This window comes from Gobio gobio (genome assembly GCF_949357685.1).
Source record: "Gobio gobio genome assembly, chromosome: 2".
NCBI lineage: Eukaryota > Metazoa > Chordata > Actinopteri > Cypriniformes > Gobionidae > Gobio > Gobio gobio.
The window spans coordinates 16,043,140-16,069,038 of NC_137098.1; the positions used below are offsets into that span (position 1 = coordinate 16,043,140).

At 41.7% G+C, this 25,899-nt stretch overlaps 1 protein-coding gene across 4 annotated transcripts in view; it reads right to left on the reverse strand.

The window, feature by feature from the left end:
- Positions 1–15,401: 15,401 nt before the first annotated feature.
- sipa1 (signal-induced proliferation-associated 1) overlaps positions 15,402–25,899 on the reverse strand; it is an 80,568-nt gene continuing 70,070 nt past the window's right edge. For 3 of the 4 annotated variants that reach the window (XR_013815998.1, XM_079809850.1, XM_079809849.1), the window contains exon 17: positions 19,512–19,648. Coding sequence is in view for 1 of the 4 variants with exons in the window: in XM_079809851.1 (XP_079665977.1) it covers positions 19,505–19,648 (144 nt within the window). In the remaining 3 variants the exon portion in view is untranslated. Of the gene's footprint in view, positions 19,649–25,899 lie in introns of all 4 variants that reach the window. The other variant, XM_079809851.1, reaches the window with a different exon arrangement.

Sequence of the window (25,899 nt, forward strand, 5' to 3'; positions counted from 1 at the left end):
GTACGAGTAGCTAATGTAGCCCAAACATTGACTGGTAGTGTAAAGCATATCTTTTTGAGAGGCAATTACGTTTACACGTTCAAACTATTCTTAGTAGCCTACCTTTAGGAAACCTTGTTTTGCAGTTGCATTTCGTTTCTGTGCATTTAAATTTGACACAACGATACAATCGAGGGCCAGTGGCCTTGTAACATTATTAAGAAAACTGAAACCAAATTTTTACTAGCATAGGCGACGACTGCATATCTTTACAACTAGCAGCAACACAACTTTAAAGGCACTGTTGGGTAACTTTATACCGTTGTTCACCACCAGATGGCGACATTTACTGTGTGCATTTTGTTCTCATATATATATATATATATATATATATATATATATGTCATATAATAATATTTTGGTCTTATTTTACGATTTGATCATGCACCTTAGATTCAAAATTAGTGGCTAAATTAAAGAGATACTATGATGAGACATGCCAAAAAAACTTCCCATTATGCAGTGAAAAAGACCAAACAACACCAACAATCAACATTGCCACTCTTAAAACGGTTGCGTCATGTTTTGGTGTTCTTCTAGGGGCCTTTGGAATATTTTAGTTTAGATATTTTAGAAGTTTAGTTCCCAACAAACACAACTCTAGTATGTACAGAGCACTGGTGCCTCAAACCTGATAAGCCACAACTTAAGCACAGAGTCAGAGGCATGTTTCCCATCCAAATTCTGGAAGATATCCCACAGGACACTCAAGTTAACTACAGACGGAACCCAGAGTATTGTTGTCATCGACAGTCCAAAAGTACATAACAAAAACAAAAGAGTGAATGTCTTTGAATACTGTTTAGAAAAGGTCTTAAAAGTTGGCCTGTTTGTGTTCTACATCACTAATGCTAACCAGAAGAGCAAAGACTCTGTTGGTAGTGTTTGATGTCCAGTAAAGCTTTACTAATTATATTTCAACAAGACAAAAATGCGAAGGGTAATGCTTACAAAACCAGGTAAAGCATGTTGGAGAACACTGTGCAGATCCTTGGAGATCCAAGCTCTTGTCCTTTCAGGACTGAACTACTGCAAGGCTCTATTGGCCGGCATCCCAGCACAACTATGAGCCAGAACATGGCAGCGTCACACGTCAACTTTCTCTCTGTCGCACTCTATCTCTTCTTCTGATGCTAGCCTTCTGGACGGCAACTGGACCTTTAGATAGACTTTAGATACACTGTACAAAGACAGTGCACACATTTTACTTTGAATGGGAAAAAGTGCAACACGAAATATGGTGGAATAAGTCCCGCTTTCTAAATAAGAGAAAAAGTCAGAGAAACAGTCAGTGTTCTGAGACTTATGCTTAAGACCACACCACACATGTGCATTTCATGGACCAACCTTAAATATAAGCCATGTAATTGCAATTTGAGCACAAGAAACAACATTTACGGCAGTTCATGTCATAATTTGTTATTTGAGTTTTGAAATTTTTTGAGATTTCAGGATTTCCTGATTCAAGTACCCAGCAAGCAATAGACGTCATTTCACAGTCTCGGTTAACTATAGACCCGATATAGTCCAGCTATGAGTAAACCCCTTCTAGCCAAAATTCGTTTTTGCCAAGATAACTTTGGAGCTGTATTATGATATTCCATCATGTAAGAAAAGTCAACAGTGATTACAAGGTGTTTGGTTTCATTTCTTTGACATGTTCATGTTCTAGATGACTAGTCTATTCTTGGGCTGACTATATAAATGTTTACTAACAGCCCAAATTTAGCCTCTTTTAAAGGCAAAAATGATTGCTGGGTAGATAGATAGAACTTTGTCTTGGATCCCCGAAGTAGCTGCCCAGGGCAGGTGCACTAAAAATATAATGGTCACCAAATGAACTGAAAGGCCACCAAATTTCATCATGTCATTTAAGGTCATTGAACTAGCGGCATCTGATAAACTAACAGCAGCACAAAGTCACTTTCCAAAACCTTCCCTCTCTCTGCTTCTTTTTGGTGGAATGTCATGCCAACCTCTAGTTATATACTTTAAACTTAGCAAATATGATGTCCTTCAAAAACAGGAAGTTCAGGAGAGACAGGAAGCTCAAACATCTGGGGATGAACTCCATGGCCATGACAGGAAGCATAGGAAACTCATGGATGCTGGAGAGTGTGCAGGGTACAGGCTGGGCTCCTTATAACAAAATGATGACACTACAAAAACAAAATAAATATGAGAACATATGATAAATAAAACTGTATTTAACTAATATTTGTAATACGTTTTAATTGTATTGTGCGAATGATGAATATACAGTTTCCAGTTAATTACAACCTTTTTTTAACTTTTCAAATTTTATGTTTGTGCATTTGGAAATGAATGTTTAGTAGCACTAATTGGGCTTATTTTTGGGCAAATTGTTATTTTGCAAATGTAGGGGAAAGCGGGGCACAACCTAACGCTTTTTGACGTGTAAATCCACTTGTGGTTCAGAGTATTTATTTTTTCCCACATTAATTTCCCACATCTAGTACAATTATGTGGTTTTGTTTCATTAATACAGTGTATACTTTTTTTCTTGATTTATCCCGAAAGAATGGAAGTGAAATGTGACAACATGCCCCATAGGTGGGGTACATTGTAACATGTTAGGGGTACAATTTAACATGACCAAATGACAGCTTAAAATGTTACCTGATATAATAATAAAAATATCCAAGACAAACTAAAATATTTTGTCAATAAAATACAATTACCTTTTTCAAATAAAATAATGGCTTCCCTTTCGAAAGGGAACTCACGCTGCGTCAGCTTGACGCTATGGGGAACGCCTCCAGCGTGACAGGTGTCTGAGTTACAATCGAATCACATCAGTCCAACTGACCGGCGACAGCCGATGATGTCATCAGGGTGCGACCAGGAAGTATATAAGGGCGCCTCTGCCAACATGACACCGCTTCTTCGTCTTCAGTGACTGTCTTGTCTGGTGTTGCGTAAGAGAATCACGTTAGTAGGATGAAGTGCTCACAGAAGACACGGCACTTTAGGAAGTGCACGGATCCGTGTCCCAGGTATCTGACGCCTGAAGACACGCACAATCTCTGTGTGTACTGCCTGGGGGAAGAGCACGCGCGGGAGGTTCTTGCGCGAATTGCGAGCGTTTTCCCATCCGAATGCTCCGCTCTCGCCTGGCCCTCTTCTCGAGGGAAGAGGGGCCAGCTTCTGGGGACGGTCCCGCTCACGCTGAGGCTGAGCGGCGACGTAGGTCCTGGGGTTCCCAGACGACTCGCTCGTCGTCTGGCTCGTCGTCTGGAGGAGGGTGTAGTCCTCACAGACGACCAGCCAGGTCGCGAGGGGCGGCTGACGGGGGAGGAGTCAGATTTTTCCTCCTCGTCAGCCGATGCTTTTCCATTTTAGCAGAGGATGGCTGGGCAGGGTGGTGATGAATCGGTTGAGGCCGAACCCTTTCAGCCATCTTGCCCAGTGTATGCAGAGTTGATGGAGGTTATGGAGCGCGCCACCAACAGGCTGGAGTTACAATGGCAGCGTGCTAGGAGAGAACCCGAGCGTCCCGGTCGCTTGGATGATCGCTTTCTCTCCGGCCATAACCCATCGCGGGGGCATGGAAGAACCCATACTCGGCCAGGTTAATTCGGCATCAGCATGGAAACTTCGCTGATGTTGAGGGATTGGCCGAGTCTACGTGTCGATGCCTCCGATTGATTCTCGCACAAACCGATTGTTTTGTGTCTTAAGACATCAATGTGTCGTCATGAGCCGCAGGGTTTAATATGGATTTGTCTGTGCATGTTTTTTTTTACTCTCATAGATTTTGTTTCCATTCACATGCACTATATGACTGACAGACTGCAACAGTTGGAGTTAAAAATCTTAATTTGTCATCACAAAGTCAATTATATCTTGGATGCCCTGGGGGTAAGCAGATAAACATCAAATTTTCATTTTTGGGTGAACTATCCCTTTAAGTGTCCAATTAAGTGTTCAATTAGGCTTATTCTTAAGTAATATACTATTCTTTTAAATTACATTACAAAATAAGTGTACTTCTTTTTCACAAGGGTGTACGAGTAGCTAATGTAGCCCAAACATTGACTGGTAGTGTAAAGCATATCTTTTTGAGAGGCAATTACGTTTACACGTTCAAACTATTCTTAGTAGCCTACCTTTAGGAAACCTTGTTTTGCAGTTGCATTTCGTTTCTGTGCATTTAAATTTGACACAACGATACAATCGAGGGCCAGTGGCCTTGTAACATTATTAAGAAAACTGAAACCAAATTTTTACTAGCATAGGCGACGACTGCATATCTTTACAACTAGCAGCAACACAACTTTAAAGGCACTGTTGGGTAACTTTATACCGTTGTTCACCACCAGATGGCGACATTTACTGTGTGCATTTTGTTCTCATATATATATATATATATATATATATATATATGTCATATAATAATATTTTGGTCTTATTTTACGATTTGATCATGCACCTTAGATTCAAAATTAGTGGCTAAATTAAAGAGATACTATGATGAGACATGCCAAAAAAACTTCCCATTATGCAGTGAAAAAGACCAAACAACACCAACAATCAACATTGCCACTCTTAAAACGGTTGCGTCATGTTTTGGTGTTCTTCTAGGGGCCTTTGGAATATTTTAGTTTAGATATTTTAGAAGTTTAGTTCCCAACAAACACAACTCTAGTATGTACAGAGCACTGGTGCCTCAAACCTGATAAGCCACAACTTAAGCACAGAGTCAGAGGCATGTTTCCCATCCAAATTCTGGAAGATATCCCACAGGACACTCAAGTTAACTACAGACGGAACCCAGAGTATTGTTGTCATCGACAGTCCAAAAGTACATAACAAAAACAAAAGAGTGAATGTCTTTGAATACTGTTTAGAAAAGGTCTTAAAAGTTGGCCTGTGTGTGTTCTACATCACTAATGCTAACCAGAAGAGCAAAGACTCTGTTGGTAGTGTTTGATGTCCAGTAAAGCTTTACTAATTATATTTCAACAAGACAAAAATGCGAAGGGTAATGCTTACAAAACCAGGTAAAGCATGTTGGAGAACACTGTGCAGATCCTTGGAGATCCAAGCTCTTGTCCTTTCAGGACTGAACTACTGCAAGGCTCTATTGGCCGGCATCCCAGCACAACTATGAGCCAGAACATGGCAGCGTCACACGTCAACTTTCTCTCTGTCGCACTCTATCTCTTCTTCTGATGCTAGCCTTCTGGACGGCAACTGGACCTTTAGATAGACTTTAGATACACTGTACAAAGACAGTGCACACATTTTACTTTGAATGGGAAAAAGTGCAACACGAAATATGGTGGAATAAGTCCCGCTTTCTAAATAAGAGAAAAAGTCAGAGAAACAGTCAGTGTTCTGAGACTTATGCTTAAGACCACACCACACATGTGCATTGCATGGACCAACCTTAAATATAAGCCATGTAATTGCAATTTGAGCACAAGAAACAACATTTACGGCAGTTCATGTCATAATTTGTTATTTGAGTTTTGAAATTTTTTGAGATTTCAGGATTTCCCGATTCAAGTACCCAGCAAGCAATAGACGTCATTTCACAGTCTCGGTTAACTATAGACCCGATATAGTCCAGCTATGAGTAAACCCCTTCTAGCCAAAAGTCGTTTTTGCCAAGATAACTTTGGAGCTGTATTATGATATTCCATCATGTAAGAAAAGTCAACAGTGATTACAAGGTGTTTGGTTTCATCTCTTTGACATGTTCATGTTCTAGATGACTAGTCTATTCTTGGGCTGACTATATAAATGTTTACTAACAGCCCAAATTTAGCCTCTTTTAAAGGCAAAAATGATTGCTGGGTAGATAGATAGAACTTTGTCTTGGATCCCCGAAGTAGCTGCCCAGGGCAGGTGCACTAAAAATATAATGGTCACCAAATGAACTGAAAGGCCACCAAATTTCATCATGTCATTTAAGGTCATTGAACTAGCGGCATCTGATAAACTAACAGCAGCACAAAGTCACTTTCCAAAACCTTCCCTCTCTCTGCTTCTTTTTGGTGGAATGTCATGCCAACCTCTAGTTATATACTTTAAACTTAGCAAATATGATGTCCTTCAAAAACAGGAAGTTCAGGAGAGACAGGAAGCTCAAACATCTGGGGATGAACTCCATGGCCATGACAGGAAGCATAGGAAACTCATGGATGCTGGAGAGTGTGCAGGGTACAGGCTGGGCTCCTTATAACAAAATGATGACACTACAAAAACAAAATAAATATGAGAACATATGATAAATAAAACTGTATTTAACTAATATTTGTAATACGTTTTAATTGTATTGTGCAAATGATGAATATACAGTTTCCAGTTAATTACAACCTTTTTTTAACTTTTCAAATTTTATGTTTGTGCATTTGGAAATGAATGTTTAGTAGCACTAATTGGGCTTATTTTTGGGCAAATTGTTATTTTGCAAATGTAGGGGAAAGCGGGGCACAACCTAACGCTTTTTGACGTGTAAATCCACTTGTGGTTCAGAGTATTTATTTTTTCCCACATTAATTTCACACATCTAGTACAATTATGTGGTTTTGTTTCATTAATACAGTGTATACTTTTTTTCTTGATTTATCCCGAAAGAATGGAAGTGAAATGTGACAACATGCCCCATAGGTGGGGTACATTGTAACATGTTAGGGGTACAATTTAACATGACCAAATGACAGCTTAAAATGTTACCTGATATAATAATAAAAATATCCAAGACAAACTAAAATATTTTGTCAATAAAATATAATTACTAGTGCTGTCAGTTAAACGCGTTATTAACGACGTTAACGCAAACCTATTTTAACGGCGTCAATTTTTTTATCGCGAGATTAACGTTCTTTTTGGTCTAACAAACTTTGTAGTTTTTTCACATGCTGTTGCAGCAACTAGTAACGTTAGAAAAACTACAACACCACTCCGGATGTAGCTAGACCGGAAACAAAACATCAGGCACGCTGCGGCTGCCCACACTTGTTTGGGCCATTAAAAGAGTGGACGTGGATGGCAAGCGTGAGACGCCGAAATGAGAAACGTATTATGCCATGGTTTAACTCAGGGGTCTTCAACTAAAAGTGCTTGTCTTGAGCGCTGCTTTCTGCTCTGATGGTGCATTCACACCGGACGCGAATGAAGCGTTTTGCGCGAGTGATTTAAGTCAATGCAAAGACGCAAATAGACATTCTGCGGCGCGAATTAAGCGGCGTGCATGTCGCGTCATTCGCGTCCGGTGCACCTGCATGCTTGACCGCGCGTCTGGGTCTGAACGCAACAGTGAGCATTGCAACGTTAACTGTTTCATTAGCCTACGTCAAAAGGCTTCGCGGTCCGGATTTGGACCGGAGTCCGCTAGTTGGCGACCCCTGGTTTAACTGCACTATAGGCGGAGTCCTAGTTTACCTTGCATGTGCACTTTGTAATTTTATTTTGTATCACCCTGTTTTGATCCCTTAGAAAGGGCTGTTGAAGGGGCTGTTTGTGCAACAAAGTATTTTTTTTCACCCTTTTATTGATGGACAGTGTTACATTGTGTGAGCGATTATTTGCTCCAAGTGTGAATGACTGCTTCAAGTGAGAATGCTGGTGTGAAATCGAACACTACAGTATGCCAATGTTGTTTTCAATAAAACAAACATTTGAACAAAGCAAGCCGATCCACTTTTCTATGTTGATAAGAGCATTAAAATAAGAAAAAATAATGGGACAAAAAGAAATCAAGGGACATTTAGAATAAATAAAAATGTGCGATTAATTGTGATTAATTGTGAGTTAACTATGGCATTAATGCGATTAATCGCGATTAAATATTTTAATCGTTTGACAGCACTAATAATTACCTTTTTCAAATAAAATAATGGCTTCCCTTTCGAAAGGGAACTCACGCTGCGTCAGCTTGACGCTATGGGGAACGCCTCCAGCGTGACAGGTGTCTGAGTTACAATCGAATCACATCAGTCCAACTGACCAGCGACAGCCGATGATGTCATCAGGGTGCGACCAGGAAGTATATAAGGGCGCCTCTGCCAACATGACACCGCTTCTTCGTCTTCAGTGACTGTCTTGTCTGGTGTTGCGTAAGAGAATCACGTTAGTAGGATGAAGTGCTCACAGAAGACACGGCACTTTAGGAAGTGCACGGATCCGTGTCCCAGGTATCTGACGCCTGAAGACATGCACAATCTCTGTGTGTACTGCCTGGGGGAAGAGCACGCGCGGGAGGTTCTTGCGCGAATTGCGAGCGTTTTCCCATCCGAACGCTCCGCTCTCGCCTGGCCCTCTTCTCGAGGGAAGAGGGGCCAGCTTCTGGGGACGGTCCCGCTCACGCTGAGACTGAGCGGCGACGTAGGTCCTGGGGTTCCCAGACGACTCGCTCGTCGTCTGGCTCGTCGTCTGGAGGAGGGTGTAGTCCTCACAGACGACCAGCCAGGTCGCGAGGGGCGGCTGACGGGGGAGGAGTCAGATTTTTCCTCCTCGTCAGCCGATGCTTTTCCATTTTAGCAGAGGATGGCTGGGCAGGGTGGTGATGAATCGGTTGAGGCCGAACCCTCTCAGCCATCTTGCCCAGTGTATGCAGAGTTGATGGAGGTTATGGAGCGCGCCACCAACAGGCTGGAGTTACAATGGCAGCGTGCTAGGAGAGAACCCGAGCGTCCCGGTCGCTTGGATGATCGCTTTCTCTCCGGCCATAACCCATCGCGGGGGCATGGAAGAACCCATACTCGGCCAGGTTAATTCGGCATCAGCATGGAAACTTCGCTGATGTTGAGGGATTGGCCGAGTCTACGTGTCGATGCCTCCGATTGATGAGACGTTTGCGAACTATCTCGCATCAGGGAGGCTATCGACACTTAGAGCTCCCACCCTGCCGTCTAAAGCGATGAGAAACACCTCGCGCTTAAATGGCAGGGCGTACACGTCAGCAGGTCAGGCCGCTGCAGCACTGCACACCACCGCGGTGCTGCAGGCGTACCAGGCCGACTTGCTGAAGGATCTCGATCAGGGGGAGGGCCTACCCCCTGACGCGATGGCTGAGCTCCGCCTCACCACAGATCTGGCTCTCCGTGCTTCCAAGCAGACAGCAGTGGCGGCTATGGTAGCTACGGAGAGACATCTGTGGCTGAACCTTGCGGACATCGGGCGAAAGAGAAGGCCTTTCTCCTCGATGCCCCGGTTTCGCCCTCTGAACTCTTTGGCACCTCCGTTGAGGCGGTGGTGGAAAGATTCAGAGAGGCGAAGGCGCGCTCAGCTGCATTTAAATCATGCATTCCGCGGAGATCCGGGGCCGCGCCCAGGCAGGCGGGAGGCCCTGGTCCGTCATGGCCTGAGGACCAGCGACAGGACCAGCGAGCCAGTGTTGCCTCTCGTGCGCCCCCTCAGTGGAGGAGTAGGGCGCAAAAGAGGCGGGACTCCCGCACTAGGAGTCGGAAGGACGCCGGGGCGCAGGGTCGGTTCCAGCGAAGAAGACCACGCTGGGACAGGTCTCCTCCCCCTAGGGCGCGCTGAGACTAGGGAGGCATCCTTCTACTAGTTTTTTCTCCCCAGGGGCTTTTTACACCAGGCCGGGCAGGCCCATGATGAGCGGAGGAAAAGATACGTCAGACTCTGACGGCCTGCCTGGCTTGGCTTGTGAGTGCGCCTCCCTCAGCCCCGTGGTAGTAGTACACCTAAGTATTCATATGGGAATAAAGCTTGTGGGTCGATATCATGGTGTGCCGCAGGCGAGCAGGTAAATCCCCTATATATGGGAAATTATTTCATATTTTCTGACTTATGCTCCCTGCTGAGGGCTTCGGGGATCGCTGGATATGTTCTAAAAGGGCCTGTAGTTCCCCTGTTAGGTTGGCTAGAACGATTACCAGTTGCTTAAGCTCGGTATAAGTGAGCTAGTATTGCTAGTGGAGGCCAGCAAACACTATATATGGTACACGCTGTGTGAACTGTACAGCCCTTTTTATTCCCAGACCTAAAAAGCTAAAATGCGTTAGAATTAGCGCTGGGAATGCTGCTCATTCCTGAGGGTGTGTAGCGGTTGTAAAAAAAAAAAAAGGGGGGGTTTGTGAGGAAAGGCTAGGCATTTTTCTCCTAGTATTAAGCTGCTAACTGGTAGCCGCCTCAGGGTAAGGCGGTCTTTATCTTCTCTCAGTGTCAATTTCTGGAGAATGCAGGATCAGACTATGCTAGAACTACAGTTAGATCTAGAACCAGATCTATTTAACGACTGGCACTTCTACCCGAGTGCCCCTTTTGCTTGGTGCAATAGCAGTGGCCCTTTTCTGGACCTCGGGTATAGATCTAGATTGGCCTAGGCTTTCTAGGGATCACGGAGTCGCATGCCAAGAAGCGGTCGCGCTCCGGGTAGCTGTTCCATTTTTTTAACTTAGCTTTATTATTTGTCCCTAATGTAGCCTCCTCTTATGCAGAGTAGTCCGGCCAAGGCCCGCCCCCTTACCTGCGTTCTGGGGCCTTTGCTAGTAATGCAGGTTGGTGCTGTGCAGAATTGATAGCGACTTAGCCAGTAGTCGTGGGGCAGGGTTAAGGCGTTTTTCATGCAAGTCCGAAAATTTTGTATGCATAGCTCAGCCCGGCCCTCCAGAGCTAGTTTTAGAGGCCGCCAGTTTTTTGGCAGGCGCTGGCCTTTCTTGTATATGTCCTGGCCAGTTGGTTGTACTCCCCTGACAAGGCAGGGTAGATTTGAGTACCTCCACACCCAGCTCTGTATCATTCTGCCTCACCCATGGCTCGGGTTGAGCAGCACTTCACAACCTTTTTGGTTTATGTAGGTTTGGTCATGAGCTCCCTTGTAGCCAGAGCATTGCCATGGCTGACACCCTCACACGGTATGATAGGCCACTATTAAAGCTAGGACCTTCATGAGGTGGGTGGCGTATGTGGTACTCCCCCCGCTTAGGGGGTACAAGGCGTTTGGTTTGCCGAGTACCCTGCTATGGACAATGTGATTAGGTTCCAGTGTTTGTAGGCGCTGCCGATAAGACTGCACCATTGTACAGTTGGCTCCAGAAGGAATTGGAGGCCTCCGGGATGGGTCACCCAGCTAGGCTGGGATGATTTTTAGGCCAGCTGGCTGTGAGTAGACAGCTGGGGCAGTCTTGGCAGTAGACTCCAGGTCAGGTGGTAGGCCTCAGAGTTAGGCCTCCTTATGGAGTGAGTCCCGACGTTTGGGGAGGTTGGCAATTTACTAGCTGCAACCTGGAAAATAGGTAGTCAGCCTTGGTAGGCCTTTGCAAAGTTCGGCCCCTTGTGTATTGCGGTATATATTGCTCCCCAACGATGTCGGCTTTCAAGTAGCAGTTTTTCCCAACTATAACCCTAGTTAGCAGTTGGATGTTAATTTTTGTCAGCCAGCAGAGAAGCTACTGTCAGCCCAAGGTTATAACATCACAGTTTTTCACCCCTGTCATCAGGAAGCCATCCCTGCAGGCCTGCTGTGAGGTGGTAGGCCCCATTAGGCCTTCCTGAAAGCAGGCTCCCATTCGCCAGTCGCTGTGTCAGCTAGCATGGGCTGCTAAGCTGTTGAGAGGTGGTAGGCCGCACCAGGCCTCCCTGAAGACTCGGCATGAGGTAGCAGGCCTCACCAGGCCTCCCTTGAGGACGCATTCTTGGGCTCAGTCGCTTGGCAGGTTGTGATGAACTGTTGGCAGGTAGTAGGCCTCACCAGGCCTCCCTGAAGGAGGGCTCCTGTTTGCCAGTCGCCGTGTCAGCTAGCACAGGAGCTGCTAGGCTGTTGCTGGGTAGTAGGCCGCACTAGGCCTCCCTGAAGACTGGTCGTAAGGTAGTAGGCCTCGCCGGGCCTCCCTAAGGGCATGTTCCTGGGCTCCAGTCACCTGAGAAACAGTTAGCACGAGTTGCTAGCAGGTAACGGGCCGCACTGGGCCTTCCTGCAGGCCCGCTATCAGGTAGTAGGCATCACTAGGCCTCCCTTGAGGGCGAGTTCCTGAGTTAGGATGCTCGGCTAGCTGGTGTAGCTTGACCTTCAGGTAGTAGGCCTTCACTAGGCCTCCCTGAGAAGACAAGTTTCCATTTTCCAGCTACATTGACAGTCGGCTTCAACTGCTATCAGGTAGTAGGCCTCACCAGGCCTCCCTCTAAGCGAGTTCCTGAGCATGACTTCTCAGGCTTCTCTGGTATACACTGGGCCTCACTAGGCCTCCCTAATGGGTCTTTGGTTCTCAGTACAAAGACTATTAACTGGCATGACGCTGACAGCTAGTGGTCACCCTAGCGCGACTGGTGTCGCTTCTGCTACTTGGTCTCCAAGGAGGGGATTTCAGCCTGCAACCTGGTTTACCTACCGGGCAGCCCCCTTTAAGCTCCCCTCCTTTCGGAACGGTCATATGTGAGCCGAAGCTGCCTGGGCCTGATCGGGTGGTCGTAGGCCCCTAGGGTGGCCTCCCAATTAGATCAGTTTTTAGGCCAGTCTGGCCTCCTGAGTGTTTCTATCTGATAATAGCTCAGTAGATCCTAGGATTGAGCAGATTACTCCCCTCGCTGGCAAGGGTAGAAAGCGCTATGCTGAGTGCTGCTCTCCGGGATTCCCGTCTCTGAGATCCGGTCCGAGGAGGCCACTGCCATTCTGCAGTCCCTGGGACTGGATGCCTCTTCAGGAGGCGAGTATCCAGAGGCTCTGATATCGAACAGACAGGGATGGCCCGGCTGAAGCGCCCATTAAAAAAGGCACCAAGCTAGGCCTCCTTGGTGGCGGTAGTGGCTGGCTGGGGCGCCCTAGGGCCCCCTAGCCACATTCCCTTAAAGGAACCCCCTTCCTTTGAGTGGGTTGGATCCAGGCCTTTGAGCGGCCTGGGTAGAACTTCTCTAAGTGTTCGAAGCTTCCTACTCAGGCTTATAGCTTGGGCTATGACCGAAGGGAATGCTGTCACTGACAGCCTCTGTGACCAGAGGGGGGGTGGTTCAGGCAGTTCAATTGAATTTGCTTGTCCTGACAGTTGTCACTGCCACTTGGGCATGCACTCCCCTCTGCATGGCGGCGTTGGTATTTTGTTCCCCGTAGCGTCAAGCTGACGCAGCGCGAGTTCCCTTTCGAAAGGGAACGTCTCCGGTTACGTATGTAACCTAGGTTCCCTGAGAACAGGGAACGAGATGCTGCGTTGCTTTGCCATGCCTCAGGGTTTGCCTGCCGGACAGTCCCTGAAGACGAAGGGCGGTGTCATGTTGGCAGAGGCGCCCTTGTATACTTCCTGGTCGCACCCTGATGACATCATCGGCTGTCGCCGGTCAGTAGGACTGATGTGATTCGATTGTAACTCAGACACCTGTCACGCTGGAGGCGTTCCCCGTAGCGTCAAGCTGACGCAGCGTCTCATTCCCTGTTCTCAGGGAACCTAGGTTACATACGTAACCGGAGACGATTTTTAATAATGAAAAATAAACAAATTTTTGAGTTTAACAACAAACACACCTCAAAACACAGCTATACAGCATAGTTAAAACAGTTATATAATTAAGCATTTCTGAACATTGACTCATAGTCTTTATTCACCTTTTTCTCATGGTTTCTCAATAAAATTCATACAATTATAGAATATAATAGCGTAGTTCTAATAGGGGCTAATTGTAACGCAATGTTACAATGCACCCCATCTGCACAACTGGGATTTAAACCCAGCTTGTGTCTTAAAATAACTATATCAACTGTTAAATAACAGATATGAGATTAAAATAATATCAGATTTGTCTTATTTTAAATAAACACAAAAAAAACAGAAATGAAAAATTAACTTAAGTAAGAAATTTACTTTGCTATGGTTATCCATGCCTATGGATATCTTCCAAAGATTTTTTTAAAATTTTGATGCTATTTTTTGGAGTTTGAGAAACAAAATTCTCTGGTCTGATAAAACAAAGATTGAACTCTTTGGCCTGAATGGCAAATTTAATGTCTGGAGGAAACCAGGAACCGCTCATCACATGGCCAATACCATTCAGTGAAGGTGGTGGCAGCATCATGCTGTGGGGATGTTTTCAGCTGCAGGAACTGGGAGACTAGTCAGGATCGAGGGAAAGATGAATGCAACAATGTACAGAGACATCCTTAATGAAAACCTGCTCCTCAGGGGCGAAGTTTCATTATCCAACAGGACAACGACCCTAAGCACACAGCCAAGATAACAAAGGAGTGGCTACGGGACAACTCTGTGAATGTCCTTGAGTGGCCCAGCCAGAGCCCAGACTTGAACCCGATTGAACATCTCTGGAGAGATCTGAAAATGGCTGGCACCGACGCTCCCCATCCAACCTGATGGAGCTTGAGGGGTCCTGCAAAGACGAATGGGAGAAACTGCCCAAAAATAGGTGTGCCAAGCCCTAACCCTAACCCTTGTAGCATCATACTCAAAAGTACTTGAGGCTGTAATTGGTGCCAAAGGTGCTTCAACAAAGTATTGAGCAAAGGCTGTGAATACTTACTTGTGATTTTTTGCACTTTTTATTTTTTAATACATTTGCAAAGATTTCAAACAAACTTCTTTCACCTTGTCATTATGGGGTATTGTTTGTAGAATTGAGGGGGAAAAAAAAAGATGAATTGAATCCATTTTGGAATAAGGCTGTAACATAAAATGTGGAAAAAGTGAAGCGCTGCGAATACTTTCTGGATGCACTGTATAACCAGTTTAGATGGAAAGGATCTCAAGATGACTAGCTGAAGAGTTTACTGTAGCAAAATTCCAGCACGGCAAATAACCCTTCACAATGCTTTACAATGAACACTGTTAGAGAGCTAAGACAATTTATCTGTTCAATAAAATAGCTTACTCACCTGTTGAGTAATAGAAATGCCATCTCCACCACGCCTTTAAAACATTTGAAATCCCTTAGTTCCCAAGTGAATTTTTTTTTTTTTAATTCCTGGAGGTTCGAGATTTATCATGCTCCATGTCAAACTTTCTTGTTCGTTATGACAACCTAACTTATGCCACTCCCACACCGCATCAAAGCAGCCTGAGCAACTTTTCTCTATTTACAGATGACGCAAGGGTGAGTGACATTTTTACTAATTTCCTGCAAAAACCATCCCGTCCGGTCTAAAATATAAACACTTATAATAGGCGTACCATAGTGAATCAAGGTTTAAACAACAAGAAAAAGTTTTGGAATGAGGATTGATGATTTAAATTTTGTTCATTTTGAAGTGTACTTTTAAATAGACCAAAAAAGGTTTAGAGTGGCATGCTCTTATTTACTACAGTAAAAATTTTGGACTTATCCTTCAGTGTAAAAAGAATGTGTTGATGTTAAACAAAAATATAGCAAGTTGACAATGACAACACTTGATATAATATTTGATTTGAAATTTCAGACACCAGCTTGTACAGAAACAAGTTCAGTTTTTATTGCCAGGATCCCTCAGGTTCACATATACAATGCTTGATCAATCCATATTAGTTAAAAGAAACCAGTATAGCTCCAGTGATCACCATACCGTTTCTTAGTATGTTTTGACTGGATGGCATTCCTGTTGGTCCAGTCATAATTTTTTCCGGATTTCACAGACCAGTGTGCATAGTGTGTGGGTTTGTGGTTTGCCATACACCTACATTTTTTCACTTTTAATGTGACAATACTTATTTAAAAAAGTGCCTGCTAACTAGTGATTCTGTTTCGGGAGCTGATTATTTATGGGACTAGTAGATATAATGCTATTTGTTGGCAGGTTTGGCAATTTAGAACAGTCATTGACATCAGTGTAGTAACTACTAATATGGACTAAGCTTAATCTGTAAATCTGTCCATGGGCATGACATGGCTAGCAACATGACATAAAAAAGCAACACATCAAGGAATGTTTGGCTAACAGTGGAAAATGCACATTCTTAGGAGTGGTTTGGATAGTTTGTAAGAGTCTTTTAATTGTACAGTCTGTAAATACCACAGTTGTTGGTAGTGGAACAATACAAAATTTGGCACTACAACAATCCACTCACAAATTTCCAGCAGACCACGCTAGTTTATCTGCATGATTTGCATGGCTTCATTCCCTGGAGTGACTGTGGCTTTGTTCCAGTGAGAGCAGGCTGTACTTTAAAAGTCCTTACAGATGTTTCAGTGCATATACAAATATCACATTTAAATCAAAAGGAACGACATTTTGTAAACAACAGAATTGCATCATTGATACATAAATCAAACGGTAAGCGATGAAAAGCATTTATGGCTCCATAAAATACCATACCATTAAAAAAAAGATAGGGATTAATTTTACATTTACAAAACATGTCCCTTTGAAATGCATCTAAGAATTTTAAGTCACACGTGTCTGAGAGTAATTTAGTCTAAATGCATTTGTTTTGATTTGTTTTACACTGATAAAGTGTTCTGATCCAATCATTAATAACAATGAAACTGGAAATCAGTATCGAACAAAAAGTACATTTATAATACAATACAAAAATAATGATCAAATTATTAAAAACATGAAAAGATGGAATGTCACACAATTTTTTTTTTAAGCAGCCTCGGTTGTAACTCGCACTGTCCCTTTGAGTTTGTTTCCAGTGTAATTTCAGAGTAGTTTCCACTACGGAAAATGGTTGTTGTTATTATTCCAGAAAATCAAAATATGACCTGCTATCATGTCATGCCTTTATACTATTATAATTTAAAATAAAATAAAATTAAACATTCATTGGATCACAAATTTGCATCTCTTCCCTTCCAGTTCAAATATACATATCTAGCAATAACATCCACATTTTCAAGATTAATAAGTTATTACATTTTTATAAATACATACACAGATACAGAAGGTGGCTTAGAAATTGCTTGTTGCACTCACGTGCTTTCACAGCCTCCTACGATCTAAAAGACTATGTCGCACACAGATGAACAGGAAATAGTTCTTTTACATTGCTCTTTTGCTAAGTAAACCCCACAAAATGCATTACTGATTGCATAAAAGCTGCATCAGTGTTCTTCCTGTCTGGAACAATAATCGCGCTGCATTCATCAAACTCAACAAATTCTCCACTAATGGCAACAACTAATCAGCAAACTCCAGCTCCATCTGGATATAGACACACACATCAGAGGGAAGTAACACTTATTTTGGCTCTACATTTCTTCACAGAGAGGAATAAAGATATAGATTTATAATTTCATTGTAATACATCGGAATCTGCTGGTACCAGGTTATCACAGTGACTCTAAAATAAAAAACCTCAACATTTGAAGGGGAGAAGACATGTATGACATATGGATATTTAACATTTTGATTCATTTAGTCCGGCTTGTTTTACGAGTGTGTGCAGGCAAGAGTCCAGGCAATTTGCTCTTCTTCTTGTCACATTTCAGTGCACCTTTAGGTGAGGTAAAGAGTGAAATTTGGGTGCAATATGGAAAATAAAAGAGACAAAATAGCAATTTTATAAATATGTGCTGTCTCACAATTCAGCGTAAAGCACTCTATGCAATTTGTGTGAGAACAAAGTAGAACTGGTCTGGCTTGTCTCTTAAATCTTTGTGAGCAACAAACACTTCAATCGAATTGGCAGCAATCTTTATAAATAGAAATGTATTACTTTAAGTCATTGCTTCCCTTCGTAACTTAACACTAAGAACTGTTTTCTTCTCAAATCAAGCAGGTGTTAGAAAGGCTCATTCAGATTCAGTGGGATCAGACATAAAAAAACACGCACACACACACAAATGTAAAAGTTCAGATGTCAGACACTTTGTGCCATCGCTAAAATCACAGCTCAACTACAGTGAAAAGGCATGAAATGAGCAATTTTTTTTCCCTCTGGTATGCGTCATTAAATACCCTTGATCAATTAAAAAAGTGTCCCGTGAGTCTAAATTCTAAAATGGCTATTCAAAGCAGGAATGATTTGCCTTAAATTATTTGTGCTAAAACAAGGAATATTCCAGCTTCAACTTAAGCTCTACTGACAACTATTACATGCTGTCGATTAAAACAGAACACAATTTTGACTCGTCCCTTGTGAAAAAGTACACTTTTAAAAAGCATATTTTTATAAAGAGTACTTATGACAGAAATAATATAATTTCAAAGAATATACTTGAGTGTGAAATAATTAAATGAAAATGTATCATAGTTTGAATTTATATTAAATGCAATTAGCTGAACTTTAAGTGCTTTTTGACCCACTTAAGTACATCTTTATACGTAATTTCACAATGATTTCTATTGTCTTTGAAATACGTTTAAAGCGTACTGTGGAATGTACCGACAAGCATTTATAGTAAACTACTGTATAATATACTTTAACGTAACATGCGTTGTAATGATGAAGTTGCCGTTTTAAATTTAAAATATATTAACTTTAAACTTAATTAATAACATGCTACAGTTAGGATGATCAACTTTACATGTGCTTTAGCATGTTAGTCAACATATCTTTGAAGCATGACAAAATATCAAAACAATGATTTAAAAGTGCACTTAAGTGTGTTAAGAAACAATCATAAGTGTACTCCTTTAAGTACACTTAAGTGGCATTTATTTCAGTTGTATTGTATTATCTGCAAGCACAGGTTTTTAAAAATGTACTTTTAAATATTGAAGTACACTTCAAGTGCACATTCAATACAATTAAGCGCACTTCTTTTTCACAAGGGTAGTCGCAAACAAAAAAAGTGTTTTCCAATATGCACGTATTTTATGATTTTCATCATCAGTTCGCATCGCTCTTGTTACGTTAGCATATTCACTCTAGAGATAAGTGAGAAGCCAGCCTTTTACTCATTGCCAACAGAGAAAAGGTTAGATCGGGTTCTACCTATTTCTGACACTGTGATGGTTAATAGAGGGTTACAATCACACTGACATTTTAATAATTTTCTCCTAGTAAGAAACTGTATATACACTGAAGTACATGGTCTGCAACTCCTGAAGCCATTTCAACACAAGTAAGGTGAATGTATTGCTAGGTATATGGACACGATAGTTTGTTAATGACCATCCGGTTCACTAGGTCGGGAAGAAATACTTAAAGTATAATATGAGTTTGAACATGTCACTAAATGTCTTCTAAAGTCAGGTCCGAGGGTTGCAAATAATTACTTTTGGATAGTCAGATGTATTCGAACTGCTTGTCAACATCAGCCGATGGTAAGGGCATGCTTCCAAAATAGTTTGAAAGTTTCCTATGAGACTGGTTCTTGCACCGAAGGCTATCATTGTTAACAAGCTGTCACAGTGATGGGACTATGTGTAGATCTAGCCCTGAAAACTTTTTAGGGTGCAACAGAGAAGTGGATGACTTGTTAATTATACTAAGTATATTTTGAGTACGAATACTTTAGCCGATCAGTTGTGCACTTTTCGAGTAAGGCTTGTCAATGTTCTTGTCACTTAAGAGAAGTTTTTAGGGCTTCGTTTGCTAGATTTGCTAACATTTTCATTGGCCTTTAGATGTGTCTGTTGATCTTGCTTGCTGCCATGGTCTGGCCTTCAATGCTAGCAGGGTTTGTTGACGTTGCAGAGCAGTTCGGTGACCTTAATGAGCCGCGCCACGGTACTCTGGGACTCTTCCTGCAAACGCTGGTTGTTCTGCCTGAGACTTTGCACCTCTGCTTGCAGCAATGCCTTGTCCTCTTTCTCCTGCGGGAAGCATGCAAACATAATGTCTTTCAGGTTCAAGCTTTCTCACTCTGTATTGGTAGGACATATCCACGCCACACAAGGGTTTACTAAATCTGAATATGTTGGTGGTATGAGACGGATGAAAGACAGGTGAACGTGATTTCACCAAGTAAAACATGTTCCTGGATCAACATCCTTGAACGGCATTCCAATCAACAATTCAGATTTTAAGGGATAGGTTTAGGGAGAGTTTAGACTTACAACAAGGGTTAGGGGCTTCTACACCATTCTTATTCACCTATCATTTCAATCTGATTTTAGAGATAAGTTATGGATAGGGTAAGGTTTAGGGGTAGAGACAGACTTAGAACTATGCTTTTGGACAGGATTGTTGTTCCAGGATCAACAAAAGATGTTGATCCAGGAACATGTCTTGGCAAAATCACGGTGACCAATGAAGACAATGACACACATATACCAGCAAATGCCACACACTATTACAAGCTGCAACACAAATACAAAAAACAGAGTGGGTAAATGAGGACTCATGCTTCATAAACTGAGGCCCTGACTTACTAAAGGTTTGCATGTGAGGTATTACCTTTTAAAAGTTGGCAATAAGAAGTTTGGAAGATTTTTTAATATTGTGAAATATTATTTCAATGTAAAAGAACTGTTTTCTATTTGATAATATTTTTAAATGTAATTTATTCCTGTGATGCAAAGCTGAATTTTATTCCAGTCTTCACTGTCACATGATCCTTCAGAATTCATTCTAATATTTGCTGTGCAAGAAAGATTTTTTATTATGTTGAAAAGAGTTGTGCTGCTTAATATCTTTATGTAAACCGTGATACATTTTATTCAGGATTCTTTGATGTATAGAAAGTTCAAAAGTACAGCATTTATTTGAAATAGATAACTGCATGGAATGCAATGCATCGGAAGCAAAAAAAAAAAAAAAAATGTGGGTAATCCCCCAGAAAAATCTCATGGAGTAGCTTGCCTTGTTTACTAAACGTCTGGTGGGGCAAGGTAAAATTAGGGAAGACGGCATTTTTTTTTACAGTGGCAATAATGTAGGGATAAGGCACATGGCAGAAAATGTTGACGCCAATTGACTCGAGGTTCGAATCCGCCTTTTGCCGAACTCGCTCTACTCACTTTTCCCATCACATATCAGATCGGAAAGGCTTTTATAAAAAAAAATAAAAAATGAAGAAAATATTCGAAAAGTGGAAATAAAGCATCTAACGTGTGTTTAATAATAAAGTGTTTATCGGTTAGGTGTAGGTGAACAGATATGCGCTGAATTAGAGACGGTAAAAGTGGGTGGGTTCCGACACCCATGGATAAATGTCTTTACTGACACTTTTGATCAATTTAATGCATTATTGCTTAATAAAAGTATTAATTTCTTTAAAAAAAAAGAATCTTACTGACCCCAAACATTTTTTATATATTGGATTGGCATTTCACCCATTGCAATGCATTAAATGGCAAAATAAATGAACAAATAATACTTGGAATGGATATTTGGTAATGATTGGTACACCTATTTCTTGTTTGGAAAAAAGTATGTACACCCCTACATTTATCAAGTGCAAATTAGTAGAACATTTTACTGGAAGGGCACACTTTATATAAACCTCAGTAAACTGGTCTGGTTTGGTCATAAGCCTTAAAAAAATAGAAAAAGCTAAAGAACCAATATTTATTTGAACAGCATTTATTTGAAATATGAACATTACGAAGTCATTATAAACATTATAACATCTTTACAGTAACTTTTGTTTAATTCAATGCATTTTTGCTGAATAAAAGTAATAAATAAATGCAGTTAAATGAATTCTGCATGGATGAATGGGCTAATTAATATAGTCAATGTAAGAGACTGATAGACAATTATAACACATGTCAAGTTATTTCTGCCAAATGGATGCAATACCAGCTACTAAACTGAGGGGTGTACATATTTTTCCACAGTAGATATACTGAACAAGTAAATGAGTAGCTTTTATTTGTTACATTATCTTAGTAAATCAGGGCCTGCGTTCTGATTAGCTCTCGATTGTAAAAACAGTCCAAAAGTGGCATCAGACATGCACAAACAGGCTGCATCAGTTATACGAAGCATTTGTTAAGCAAGAAAAGAAACATACATGGATTTTAAAGCAATGTGTGCGAAATATCCTGAATGATATTCATGCATGAAAACACTGATATAGCAATGATATTTCTAATCATGGTAGTACTTCATGATATATTGTTATCTGTGCATGTATAATAATGTTTTACAAGGCCACACATTTCTAATCTCAAGGTGACCAAAGGGTTTAGTAGACTACGGTTTACCTAGATGAGTGTGCTGGATAACTGTGGGACATTATGCAGTCAACCATGCTCAGCCTCTCTTTCCCTTCCTGACCTTATGCGGATAATGGGATCAAACAAAATAGAACTGAGACCCTGGATCAGCTATGAGGGGCCTTAATTATAATATATGATGATACTATATTATAGCTTTATTATGAGCTCATGCACTTCATTCATACGGTTGTGGTCTTTGTGTTAATGGTCTGCAGTAATTCCAAAATCCAATGTTTGTATAGATTTATGTTTATGTTTATCCTATTGAGTGCCACGTGTAGCTATTTAAAGATTGTTTTCACTCAACAGAAATTTAGCTCCCATAAATGGGAAAATGAAGCAGGCATACAATAATGATGAAAATAAAGTATGTGTGGTTTTTGGCAAATTTATGGCAAAAATTATTTTCTGCGGCCAAAAACGATGTCAATGGAACTTATCTTGTTTTGAACCTAGGAATTTTTTTTGAAAGATCATATTTAAAGCAACACAATAATACAAATTATTATTAATGAATAGATAATTCTCTAGTTTTTTAATCCTTATATTTGTATTATATTAATTTCATTAGATTTCCGTTGCCCAGATTTGTTGTTGTTGATGTTAAGCAAAATAGAAAAAGAAGCAAAAGGAAACAGAAAAAAAAAATCACGTAATGCTTTACAAAATTATAAATGCATTGATTAACATTAGCTAACAATGAGCAATACATTTGTTACAGTATTTATTAATTTTTGTTAATGTTAGTTAAGAAAAAAATACAGCAGTTTATTGTTAGTTCATGTTAGCTCAAGTACATAAACAGACATAACATTTGATTTTAATTAGTAAATGTTGAAATTAACATTTTAGATTTTTGTTTAGAAATTAAAACTAATAAATGCTTTAGAAGTATTTATTAGTGCTAGTTCATATTAACTAACATAGTAAACTAATGTTTAACAAATGGAATTTTATTGTAAAGTGTTACAGAATATCCTTTTCCATTTAAATCTGTAGGGTGTCGACATCACTACTTGCATTACTAAGAAAGGTTTCAGCCCATTTCCTATTAGACATGTTTAAACATGCCACATACAAATCCAAAATGGACTTGGTTTAACTTGACAACAGGACAATTAAAGGCTACCTACATGCTGCAAAGTTTCAGCAGTCACAACCACATTTTAATGCGCTTAAATGTATTTAAACATTTAAATTAGTGAAAATGCTAAATTGACGATTCATCAGGTTACAACTGTAACCCTTCTTCTCTGAGAAGGGAACGAGACGCTGCGTTGAAGACTACACTATAGGCAAAGCCTCTGTGTGATAGTGTCTGAAGTACACTATATTGCCAAAAGAATTGGGACACCCCTCACTGAATTCAGGTGTTCCAATCACTTCCATGGCCAAAGGTGAATAAAATCAAGCACCTAGGCATGCAGACGCTTCTACAAACATTTGTGAAAGATTGGGTCACTCTCTGGAGCTCTGTGAATTCAAGCGTGGTACTGTGATAGGTTGCCACCTGTGCAATAAGACCATTCGTGAAATTTTCTCACTACTAAATATTCCAGGGTCAACTGTTAGTGGAATTATAACAAAGTGGAAGCAATTGGGAACAACAGCAACTCAGCCATGAAGTGGTAGGCCACGTAAAATCACATAGCGGGGTCAGGGCATGCTGAGGCGCACAGTGCACAGATGTCGCCAACTTTCTGCACTTTTCTCCAAACTTTGTGTGGCCTTCAGATTAGCTCAAGAACAGTGCGTAGAGAGCTTCATGGAATTGGTTTCCATGGCCGAGCAGCTGCATCCAAGCCTTACATCACCTAGAGCAATGCAAAGCATTGGATGCAGTGGTGTAAAGCACGCCACCACTGGATTCTAGACCAGTGGGAGACTCTGGAGTGACGAATCACGCTTCTCTGTCTGGCAATCCGATGGATGAGTCTAGATTTGGCGGTTGCCAGGAGAACTGTACTTGCCTGACTGCATTGTGCCAAGTATAAAGTTTGGTGGCGGGGGGGATTATGGTGTGGGGGTTGTTTTTCAGGGGTTGGGCTTGGCCGCTTATTTCCAGTGAAAGGACATCTTAATGCTTCAGCATACCAAGACATTATGGACAATTTAATGCTCCCAAATTTGTGGGAACAGTTTGGGGATGGCCCCTTCCTGTTCCAAAATGACTTGGATGAGCAAATTTGGTGTGGAGGAACTTGACTGGCCTGCAAGCCGATAGAACACCTTTGGGATGAATTAGAGCGGAGACTGTGAGCCAGGCCTTCTCGTCCACCATCAGTGTCTGACCTCATAAATGCGCTTCTAGAAGAATGGTCAAAAATTCCCATAAACACACTCCTAAACCTTGTGGAAAGCCTTCCCAGAAGAGTTGAAAAGGGTGGGCCAACTCCATATTAACCCTATGGATTAAGAATGGGATGTCATTAAAATTCATATACATGTAAAGGCAGGCGTCCCAAAACTTTTGGCAATATAGTGTATATGTGAAACTAGACCAATGCTAATTGGTGCTATGTTGTGACATAGCGTGTGATGGTGTACACAGAAGCTTCCAAAGGCAAGCCGGAACGCAACAGCGTTAGCTTCTTCTAGGATGAAGCAAGCCGCTCTCAGGCATTCAGGAGGTGCGGCAAAGTGACGCAGTATCGCGTTCCCTTCTCAGGAAACAAGGGTTAGAGTTATAACCAGAGACGTTCCCTTTCAAGAGAACTTGCACTGCGTCAAAGACGACACTATGGGGAACAAATAACCGCTGCGCCACACTGACTAATGCCTGCCCTGGTGTGAAGCTGTCCAGGCTCAACTCAGGATGAGAGTATTTGTGAACTGTGTGTGGATGGAAGATCCAGACTGTAATATCTGATGAACGTGTCTGGGGAAACTCAGCCTGCCACATCACAGACCTCCTGAAGGGAAAACCCCGGAAGCAGAGCCTTAGAAGATGCCATATTTCTAGTAGAATGCACCCTGATTAGCAGAGGTGAAGGCAGACTGCGAGCCCCGTAAGCCAAAGAGATTGCCTCGACAATCCATTCGCTAATTGACTGCTTTGAGAGCGGGGAATCCTTCCTAGGTGACCCAAAACACACTAGTTACTTGTCCGCCTTCCTCCAACGAGAGGACCTATGCACAGGCCTCTAAAGCTCAAACGGCGCACAACAAATTAAGCTTCTCTTGGATCCACGACACATGAGGTGGAGGACAGAAGGCCTGCAAAACTACAGAAACAGCCACGTTAGTTGGTACTTTAGAGAGCCCCATGCTCCGCTCCCAGGCAATAAGCACAAAGTTTGTGAGTGTCACCCCCGGGATGTAACATGGGAAGGGAGGCACACACTTCTTATACTGTCTCTCCTTCACCATATATAAACGTAATATATAGATCAGGACAAACAACAATAAATATGACAGACAGTTTCACACACAGAGTGCTTGCTGAAGAACAGAAACTAACGCTGTTGTATTCCGGCTTGCCTTTGTAAGCTTCTGTATACAACGTCACATGCTACGTCGCGACATAGCACCAATCAGGATTGGTCAAGTTGCACATGCACAGCGAGTTCCCTCAAAAGGGAACAACATATTACATATAATACGGTAAGATGTTTCCAGCCACTAGCATCCCTTCGCACCTGTTTTAGAGCTGTGCCAAATGAAGATGTCCAGATGCCAAAATGTTGCAATCGTTATTTATATAATTTCAAAACCATGTATGATAGCAACCTGTGTATGCTGTGGTTATTAATGTGTAACCCCTCATGTGATTTTGTTAAATTTGTAAAATGAGTACCCTTTATTTTGGATCTTAGTAAATCAAGGTCTGAATATTTATACCAGTTCAGGGAATTATTCTGAATGAATCATGTACAGAAGTATTTATCTCTGTTTGGGTC